Source organism: Chiloscyllium punctatum, chromosome 20, assembly GCF_047496795.1.
Source record: "Chiloscyllium punctatum isolate Juve2018m chromosome 20, sChiPun1.3, whole genome shotgun sequence".
Taxonomy (NCBI): Eukaryota; Metazoa; Chordata; class Chondrichthyes; order Orectolobiformes; family Hemiscylliidae; genus Chiloscyllium; species Chiloscyllium punctatum.
The window spans coordinates 21,347,298-21,358,476 of record NC_092758.1 but is presented as its reverse complement, the minus strand read 5'-3'; the positions used below and the strand labels follow the sequence as shown (position 1 = coordinate 21,358,476).

At 43.9% G+C, this 11,179-nt stretch overlaps 1 protein-coding gene across 5 annotated transcripts in view; it reads left to right on the top strand.

Moving 5' to 3' along the window:
• The first annotated feature begins 2,886 nt into the window (after window positions 1-2,886).
• LOC140491966 (vascular endothelial growth factor C-like) overlaps window positions 2,887-11,179 on the top strand; it is a 79,929-nt gene continuing 71,636 nt past the window's right edge. For 3 of the 5 annotated variants that reach the window (XM_072590495.1, XM_072590492.1, XM_072590490.1), the window contains exon 1: window positions 2,887-3,437. In XM_072590495.1, coding sequence (XP_072446596.1) covers window positions 3,252-3,437 — 186 coding nt within the window. In that variant the 5' untranslated portion in view covers window positions 2,887-3,251. The remainder of the gene's footprint in view (window positions 3,438-11,179) is intronic. The other 2 variants (XM_072590494.1, XM_072590493.1) reach the window with 1 other exon arrangement.

Genomic DNA, 11,179 nt, shown 5'->3' with positions numbered 1-11,179 from the left:
TTGATGGGTTGGCCATGTTAAATTACCTCGTAATTTCTCGGGATTTGGGGCTTAGATGTGTTAGCCAGGGGAAATGCAGAGCTACAAGGAAAGGGTAGGGGAGTAGATCTGGGTGGAATGCTCTTCAGAGGGTGGGTGTGGACTCAATGGGCTTAATAGCCTACTTCCACACTGTAGGGATTCTATAGGATTCAGGTATTTCCAGCAAGTCTAACATTTATTACTCATCCCAAACTGTCCTTGAGAAGGCAGTGGTGAATTGGCTTCTTGAATTGCAGCAGTCATTGTGAGTGCATCCACAGTGCTACTAAGGGAAGAGTTCCAGCATTTTATAACACAATAGAGATGGCCCTGATTGGCATAACATGGGCAAAAGGAATTATGGGTTAGTATTCCAGGCTAAGGTTATTAGTTGTCTAAGAGTTAGGCTGAAGTTTTGCAAGGTGCAACCTCTGGCATAAAAGATGGTTGGCATGTAAACAATTCCTGGTTGGAAGAGTAAATTGTGCTTTTGCCTAGGACGTCTGGGTGATTTAGGGCAATGTCAGTTTTATGCCATTATGGGAAAAAATACCCTGGCCTCCCCATAACATGGCCACAAAACAGACAACACAAAATGTCTGCACTTAGCCGACCCACAATGCCTCAAATTGGCTGAACCAACTGCCCCAGATATCACAGATACCTCAGGAGAAGACTCATCCAGCCCCAGACCAAGAGAATATACTTCTTCAGATTAACTGATAATGAGTCTCACACTCCACAGTTGCCCAGCACAGTCCTTAGGGCACAGCTGCTCCCACTAGGAGTCAAGCCTATACAAAGGGTATTAAAGATGCCCTCCAACTCATCTCATCCACATCTCGCACCTCCGCCCTCAGACCCCACCCCTCCAACCATAGCAAGGACAGAACCCCCTGGTGCTCACCTTCCACCCTACCAACCTTCGCATAAACCAAATCATCTGCTGACATTTCCACCACCTCCAAACAGACCGCACCACCAGGGATATATTTCCCTCCCCACCCCTTTCCGCCTTCCGCAAAGACTGTTCCCTCTGTGACTACCTGGTCAGGGCCATGCCCTCCTACAACCCACCCTCCCATCCTTCCCCTGCCACCACAGGAATTGCAAAACCTGCGTCCACACCTCCTCCCTCACCTCCATCCAAGGCCCTAAAGGAGCCTTCCACATCCATCAAAGTTTTACCTGCACATCCACCAATATCATTTGTTGTATCTGTTGCTCCCAATGCAGTCTCCTCTACATTGGGGAGACTGGACATCTCCTAGCAGAGCGCTTTAGGGAACATCTCTGGGACACCCGCACCAATCAACCACACAGCCCTGTGGCCCAACATTTCAACTCCCCCTCCCACTCTGCTGAGGACATGGAGGTCCTGGGCCTCCTTCACTGCCGCTCCCTCACCACCAGATGCCTGGAGGAAGAATGCCTCATCTTCCGCCTCGGAACACTTCAACCCCAGGGCATCAATGTGGACTTCAACAGTTTCCTCATTTCCCCTTCCCCCATCTCACCCCAGTTCCAAACTTCCAGCTCAGCACCGTCCCCATGACCTGTCCTACCGGCCTACCTCCTTTTTCACCTATCCACTCCACCCTCCTCCCTGACCTATCACCTTCATCCCATCCCCACACAACCATTGTACTCTTTGTTACCTTCCCTCACCCTCCTCCCTGACCTATCACCTTCATCCCCACCCCCACTCACCTATTGTCCTCTATGTTACTTTCTCCCCACCCCCACCTTCGTCTCATTTATCTCTCCACCCTTCAGGCACTCTGCCTCTATTCCTGATGAAGGGATTTTGCTCGAAACATCGATTTTACTGCTCCTCAGATGCTGCCTGAACTGCTGTGCTTTTCCAGCACCACTCTACTCCAGAATCTGGTTTCCAGCATCTGCAGTCATTGTTTTTACCAATACAAAGGATACCCAGACAAGGAGGCACCAAAGGTACTTGGTGAAAGTGAGAACTGCAAATGCTGGAGATCAAAGTCAAGATTAGAGTGGTGCTGGAAAAGCACAGCAGGTCAGGCAGTTTCCCAGGAGCAGGAAAATTGACGTTTTGGACAAAAGCCCTTCATCCGGAATGATGAAGGCCCGAAACGTTGATTTTCCTGCTCCTCGGAAGCTGCCTGACCTGCTGTGCTTTTCCAGCACCACTCTAATCTTGACACCAAAGGTATTTCACTTGCCCCCTCAACAATACGAACACATTGATACCACGATGAAACCTACTAACACCTACTCCAGCCAAGGATCGGAAACCCCTGAGTTAACTAAGAAACCCATTGTCAGACACCGAACACTTGCACCTTTTCAATGAATGACCTTTATTTCTCGTTGTTGTACAACTCACACCATTCTCTCATAACTCACCCTTCATTGTTGTAAGGGTATAAATCTCCACTGTATTCTCTGTTCGGGGAAGAAGCTGTGGTTCCTTCTTAACAGCCTGTCAGTAACTGTTTCAGTGGGGTCAAGTCTCTTCCATGTTTGTTAAATAAATCCTTGTCAGTTCTCAGTCCGATCTGTGTGTTTGTGATCTCTGATTAATTTGGGCTAAATTCTCCAACAGCCATGAGAAATCCATCCAGGAGTTTGTGACAAAGTGATCTCAGCCAAAGATACTACTAACCCCCACACACTGTCATGAACACTGTCAATTTTTCCCCTGTCCCCTCCCCGCCTCAACACCAGGTTTAAAAGCATTTCGCGCAGCATCAGGAGTCAAATAAAGGGCTGAATGGCCTATCCTCTGTTTAATTAGTCGACATGGGATGTGGCAGGGGTCGAAAGGGTTAATGTAGGCGTGCAGTTGGCGAAGGGCAGGGATCAGATTTCGGTTTTATATCTCGCTGCACCAACATGCTTTAACTTATTGTTTTATGTCGGGGAAAGTATGTTGACAGGCAGTGAGCGTAGAGAGACCGCCTCTAGGCATCAACCACCTTTTTAATTGCACTTCCGAATCTGCGATCACTCTCATCCTCAAGTAGCTCCACATTCAAAAGACGCAGGGTTCTTTTTTTGATCCCGGGGAGCTGAGGGAGCAGAAAGCGCATTGGTACTACAAAAAAGTCAAAAAGGACGTTTTGCTGTCTCAACGACTTTTCTCTCCATATTTCCAGAAAACTGGGAAGTTTGGTCTTCGACTTGTTAAAGAGTTTTGTGTTCATGCAACTTTTATTTTGAGAGAGGGAAAACAAAGCCAAAACAAAAGGAAAATGCACGTTTGCTGCAGCGAGTTGCTTTTCCGGAGTTGTCAGAAATCTGGCCGAGTTTGGAGCCTGTCACGGCTGTTCGTGTCTCTGTGCTTCATGCAGGTCCTGCTGTTGGGACCCAACTCTGCCTACGAGTCCAGCCAGGATTACTATGACCAGTATCAGGAGGAGGAAGAAGGAGAGGTAAAGGTGAAGCCCATTACATTTTGACGTGACATCTTTCCAGCTGGCTGGAATTGTAATTTGTATCTTGCTGGAATTGTGTTTATTCAGGACGCTGTCTATGCAGAACTTCAGATAATGTTGCTCGTGGCGCCGAAGGATTTTGTTTTGCAACTGGGTAGAGGTTTAAGAACTGCGGTTGAAGCATTGATTTCGTTAACAGATACACGGTGATTATAGTAGGTTTGGCTATTCTCAGCTCTGTCGCCACCTGTCTGTCTGCTGTGGGGGCTGACTGTCACAATCTCTAACCAAGTTTGTCTCACTGCAAAGTCTCTTCAAATGATGCCCACTCTGAAGTAGTTCTCTGCCTCCCTCAAATTTGGCCACACGATGTCACCTGTCCCTACTTCACCACCCTGCCCTTGCATCCCCCTTTATCTGCAGCTCCCCCCACACCCACCCCCAGTCCTGAAGAAGGGTTACACCCAAAACATTGACTTCTGCACCTCCTGATGCCGCTTGGCTTGATCTGTTCTTCCAGCCTCCTGCCTGTCTACAGTAAAACCGAGGCATCATTCTCCATCCTGTCTTGCGTGCAGAGTCACAAAGCCCAGAGAGAAACCTTTCAGCCACTCTTTAATAAACTAATTCTATTTGTCCTATTCCATCTAATCTTCCTTTGTGAATCCTGCAAATATCTCTTCTGGAAATGTATACCCAATTTGGATAATCTGAAGCAAAATTCCCACTACTGGGACAGAAATGCAGGAATCACTAACCATTCTCTGACTACCCTGTTGAAGAATAACCAGGGATAAAATGGCTCCAGTTGACAGTTACCTGATGGTGTGGAGGCTGTGTGACAGATTGCAGACTTAACAGTCAGAATGATGATTAGGCAAGCCTACAGTTTTCCTCAAATAAGTATTGTATCATTGGATTGTGTACATATTTTTAGCTGGCTCCCTTCTCAAACTTGCATAATGTTCAGGTAGTTCAAGACTGATGAGGGGCTTTTGCCTGAAACGTCGATTCTCCTGTTCCTCAGATGCTGCCTGTCCTGCTGTGTTTTTATAGCACCGCACTATAGACTCTAATCTCCAGCATCTGCAGTCCTCGCTTTCCAAATTTGTTACTAACTTTCTTTTAGTCCTGGTACAGTAATGGAACATAGGAAATCTAAAACAATCCTTAATGGAAATATTTATTTCAATATACTTGAATTTTAATGTCCAAGGATTCTCATGTTACATTCTTATTCTCCCTTTGCATTTGATGCTTGGGACCTCTGGTTTACAACTACAGCAATAACAACTTGCGTTTGTATTGCATTTTTAATATCATTAAACATTCGGCATTGCTTCGTTGGCAGTACAGTGGAACAGCGCCAGAGACCTGGGTTCAATTCCTGACTCAGGTGACTGACTGTGTGGAGTTTGCACATTCTCCCCGTGTCTGTGTGGGTTTTCTCCGGGTGCTCCGGTTTCCTCCCACAGTCCAAAGATGTGCAGGTCAGGTGAATTGGCCATGCTAAATTGCCCGTAGTGTTGGGTAAAGGGGTAAATGTAGGGGAAGGGGTGGGTTGCGGGTTGGTGTGGATTTGTTGGGCCGAAGAGCCTGTTTCCACACTGTAAGTAATCTAATCTGCTGCTTCAGAGGAAGTTTAGAATGACACAGATTGCGTTATTAGTAAGCAATAATAAGAATTTCTGATAGTGTTGCACAATTTGTATTTTGATATTTTTATTTTCATTAAAATACCTAAAGATGAGCATATCAGCTATTTTGTTCTCTGTGGGATTGTTATCAGTATCCGTTGTTTGGCCAATTTGTCAAGGTACACACAATAGGGTATTAAATAAAATTAAAATCCTGCAGGATTAATGTACAACTTTAGGTTGAAGGGGGAATTGGCCATGCATCGTCATGGAAGGATGTTATTAATTGTAGTGACACATGGGGTTGATTTGGAGGGGTTGCATAAGCAAGAGTTAGTCTGAGGCTATAACTCTTCACAATCTGTACTAATGATCAGGATAAAGGCTTGGGAGGAACTGTATGTAAGCTGATGAATGATACAAAGATTTGTGTGGGTGTCAGGACCTGTTGTGAGAAAAATAAATTACAACCAGATTACAATCAGGAAATCAGCCTGTGTCTAACATGTGTAACTTAATATGACTAAATGGAGGGTTATGTGGCTGAATTGGGCTAATGCTAGGAACGTGTACAAAATCCAGGATTTGAATTTAAAGCAAAAAGTAGAAAAAGATTTAAGCGTCCATGAACTGTTAAAGGTTTATGGTCAGTGCTATGAAGTTACATCGAAAGCTGTTTGTTAAGACAAGATAATACCTAACAAAATGCTGTCCTAATGTCAAAATTTAATTTGGTCACAGGTAGTTTTTGTTCCCCTCGTGTGACAAGTGTAAGAGTTGATCTGTTGAAAGGCCATCAACCTAAAATGTTAGCTCTGGCTCTCTCCACAGCAGCTGACAGATTTATGGAATATTTTCAGTTTTTTCCACTTCTACTGTGGCCAATAGAGATGCTCGAGTGAAAGTACAGAGGAGACTGTCACTTTATTTGAAACTAATTCCCAGAATAAATTTAGAGAGCTATGTATTTTTATTCTTGGAAGTTGTAGACATCAGGCAAATGTCTTGAAAGTATTAAATATATTAAATGTAATCTTTACAAATTGAGTAAATTGGAAAAAGTAGAGGGAATCGAGACGTGGGGAAAAGTTGCGTCAAAAACTAGGTTTCTATTTTCACAAAGGATCATTCATCACTGTCATAAGTTTTAGACTTGTCAAAAGATTTATTTTAAGCATTCCAAAGGGAATTGGATGTGTCCTTAACAGTGGCGTCTGTTGCAGTATACAGAAGTTGATGAGATACTGAGTGATGCCTTTACTGTGTTTTCCATTCATTGTGGGGTCAAAATCCTAATTTTCAAATTGTTCTGCCCTAAACTGGACAAATTTCTTTCTGTGTTTTTGTCTCTTAAAAGATTATGTGGCTCCTAGTGGATACTAATATTCTCCATGACAGTATGATACAAGCTTATAGACTAATGACCAAACTTTCCTGTCTATCATTTTTGGACAGTTGCAAGTCCTTTTCACAGTCTGCAATTGTGTCTTTGTGTACTTAATGTATGAGGCCAAATTGTGGAGTCTGAATCTTGGTATGCAATTTAGTTCTCTCGAGTTCTGTTCAAATAAAGTTTCAATTTACCTTTGGGAGGCAAGAGCAAGATTTTTACTGAACTGGAATATATGTGTTGGCAGAATTCAGTGACATCCGAAGATTGTCAACATGCTTTGAACAGGAAATAGTGCACAGCAGTCAGAAGACAGGGGCAAGTGTTTGAATGTTTATAAGAGAGAAATTTAAAATTATAAGATACAATTTATTTTCAGATCCAATTGGATGTTGCCAACTTTACCCAGTTTAACAACTTTTCATTCAAATGAACTGTCAAATGTCCGAGTTACAGAGGTAGCCATTTACAGAATTGAGAGTTCAATTTTTCTGAATGATTTGTAAAGTTATAACTGAAGGATTTTGGGTTAAATAATTTGTAGCATGTTGATTTTTGGATTTGATAGCTGTACTTGTTTTATATACTATGAAGGAGAATGGGTGATACAGGAAAATCTTGGGTGATAAATACTTTTCTGTTTCCTCCATTCCATATTTGACTTTGGTTCTTACTGTTTTCTTCGCTTTTGCTCTATTTCTGTAATTATCCTTCATATAACCTTTTAAAACTTTTATTTTAATTTAATGCTTCCTGACATTACAATTGTAACTGTCCAACAGTACTCCATTGGCAAAGCAATTTGTGGTATACTGAGGTCATAAGTGGGCTTTATTAATGCAGGTTCATTCTATTTTTGTGTCTCTTTCTACTTCGGAAGGTATTTACGTATTACTGATCATTTTTATATTTGCATTTCCTGTTTGGACATGGCTATTTGGCTATTGCAGTATTTCTTCTTTATAAACTTGCTTCAAAACATTAAGGATTTGGAGATGCTGGTGTTGGACTGGGGTGTACAAAGTTTAAAAATCACGCAACACCAGGTTATAGTCCAACAGGTTTATTTGGAAGCACTAGCTTTCAGAGTGCTGCTCCTTCATCAAGTGGTTGTGGAGTATAAGATCGTATGACGCAGAGTTCATAGCAAAAGTTTACATTGTGATGCAACTGAAATTATATATTGAAAAAGACTTGGATTGTTTGTTAAGTCCCTCATCTTTTAGAATGACCATGTTGGTTTCAATTCTTTCATATGGAAATGCAAGAACTTTTTAAAAAAGTTACATTCTCCAGTGAACTTTAACAGTAAGTGCCATGTCAGCCCAGATAGTGCATTGAAGGAGTGAGGTGCCCTGTGTGAGGCTGTCTGTACCCCAATGTTCAGACTAATTCTATTTCTAAAAAAAAAGGGATTTACAGAATCTTACATGGATTCATGCAGTTTTTGAGCAAAATAAAATGTAATTCTGCAAGTACAAATTCACCCCACAAACTTGTGTGTGTGTGTCGGGCGGTGGGGGGAGGGATGGGGGGGGGGGGGGGGGGGGGGAATGAGAGTATGTGTATGTGTTTGAGTGTGAGTGTGGGTGTATATGTGTGAGCTGACAATCTTATACTACACAACCACCTGATGTGGAGCAGCACTTTGAAGGCTAGTGCATCTGAATAAACCTGCTGGACTATAACCTGGTGTTGTGTGATTTTTAACTTTGTCCACCCCAGTCCAACACTGGCACCTCCACATCATGACTACTATTGACACTACTAATTGCCAGCTCAAAGTGGAGAGGAATTCTGTGAAGATCGCACATATCGACACAGATATCAAGTTTCTGCAAAAATGCAGGAAAGATCCAAAAAGGATTACGAATCATGAACCCATTCAAGCCGACCTACAACACAGACTACGCTAAGAAACTTTCCCAATGCACCTCTCGCAAACTCCTCAATCATCTCAATGACCAACCCTACAGTAGGTGCCACAGCTTTGAAATTAAGATGGACTCCACACTCTCAGCCTGCATTCAGGATATAGCAGTACAGTTACGGGACATTGTTAAATAAGGCAACAAAACTACACCACGTATATGCACAACAAGAACAAAAAAACAAGTGGAGTAACTGGGCATCACCACCAGCAGTAGCCAAGCACCCTGGCACCACAGTGGAAAGCATTTTCACCACGGGGAAGTCGATCGTCAACTTATCGGACCACACCCTTCAACCAGAAGAGATTGAAGTTCTTAGCAGGGGTTTTATTTCCTGCCCCACCACCAAAATGGACCCCATGGTTCTTGCAGCAGACACAGAGGAATTCATCAGACCAATGAGACTCCGGGAATTCTTTCAAGATGCAAGCAGTGAGCCCACTGAGGAATTGGAATAGTCATCACAGGGGTGCGTCGAGGGACAACCAAAGAAGGAGTCAACTTGACCCCACTAGAAGGCTACTGCCCTGGGTCTGACATGTATGCTCAAACCGTCAGGAACTATATAACTGCCAGATTCATCAGCTGCACTCACAAGGTAGAGCAGAACATCACCTAATCACAATGTAATGCCATCCATGCTCTCAAAACCAATCATAATGTTGTCATCAAACCAACAGATAAAGGAGTAGCCATCGTCTTTCAGAATAGAATAAATTATTGCAAGGAAGTGTACCGACAACTGAACAACCAGGAACACTACAGGCAACTACTGGCCAATCCGACCAAAGAGCACACCCGTGAACTAAACACATTGATCAGGACATTGGATTCCAGTCCTTCAGATATCCCTACATGTCTTCATCCCATGTACTTCTCGCGTAGGTGACTTCTACTGCCTTCTGAAGATGCACAAAGCCAACACACCAGGATGTCCCATCATATCAGGCTGTGGGAGCCTGTGTGAGGACCTCTCTGGCTATGTCGAGGGCACCTTAAAACGCATTGTACAGAAAACCGCCAGCTTCTATCGCGACACTACAGATTTCTTGCAGAAACTCAGCACCCATGGACCAATCGAACCGGGAACATTCCTTGTCAGATTGGATGTTTTTAGCACTCTATACCAACATCCCCCACAATGATGGCATCGCAGCAACAGCCTCAGTACTCAACACCAACAACTGCCATCCTACAACTCATTTGCTGCATCCTCGACCACAATGTTTTCGCCTTTGACAACCAATTCTTCATTCAGACACACTGAACAGCCATGGGGACCAAATTTGCACCCCAAAATGCCAACATTTTCATGTTCGAACAAGACTTCTTCTTTACGCAGGACCTCCAACTAACACTATACATCAAGTATATTAACACCTCTTTGTTCCTCTGGACGCAGGCCGAGGAAACAGTGAAACATCTACACTGTGATATCAGCGAGTTTCATCCTACCATCAAACCCACCATGCACTATGCTCTAGTATCTGTCTCATTCTTGGACACATGCATCTCTATCAAGGATGGGCACCTCAGCACCACACTCTCCCGCAAACCCACGGATAATCTCATGATGTTATACTTCTCCAGCTTCCACCCAAAACATATTAAAACAGCCATCCCTTACGGATTAGCCCTATGCGTACACCGGATCTGATCAGATGAGGAGGAATGTGATGGGCACTTGGAAGTACTCAAGAATGTCCTCATAAGAATGGGGTATGATGCTCAACTCATCGACCTCCAGTTCCGATGTGCCACAGTGAGAAACTGTAATGAACTCCTCAGGAGACAGACATGAGCTGCGACCGACAGGGTACCCTTTGTTGTCCTGTACTTCCCAGGAGCTGAAAAACTACCCCATGTTCTTCGTGACCTGCAACACATTATCAATGAGGATGAGCACCTCACCCAGACCTTCCCTATGCCTCCACTTCTTGCCTTTAAATAACCACCAAACCTTGAACAGATCATTGCAGCAAACTGCCCGGCTTTCAGGACGACACCATACAACCTTGTCACGGCTGCAAGACGTGTCAGAATGTCAACATGGATACTACCATCACACGTGGGGACAGCACCCACCATGCATGCGGCAGGTATTCATGCAACTCAGTCAATGTTGTCTATCTCATACGCTGCAGTCAAGGATGCCCTGAGGCATGGTTCATTGGCGAGACTGAGCCGAGGCTACGGCAATGGATGAATGGACACCGCACAACAATCACCAGACAGGAGGGTTATCTCCCAGTCGGAGAACACTTTAGTAGTCCAGGTCATTTGACCTTGGACCTTTGGGTGAAAGTCCTGCAAGGCAGACTTCAGGACAAGCAACAACCCAAAGTGGCTGAGCAAGGTTGGGAGCCAAATTCGGTACCCATTGGGATCATGTCGCACTACAGGTGACTCCACTGCACTATATATACACACACACACTTTTACATTCACGAAGACCCTCTTGTGCACACACAAGCTCTCTCTCATTCGCTCACACATATACAACCACACTGACACCCACACACGCACCCTCTCACAGACTTATAACCCTTTACACTCACACTCAGATACATACACACACTCTCTCACAGACACTCATAGCCCTCCACATATAAACCCACATACACACACACACACACAAGTTTGTGGAGTGAGTTTGTACTTGCAGAATTACATTTTATTTTGCTCAAAAACTGCATGAATCCATGTGAGATTCTGTAAATCCCTTTCTTCGATTAGAATTAGTCTGAACATTGGGGCACACACTGCCTCACACAGGGCACCTCGCAC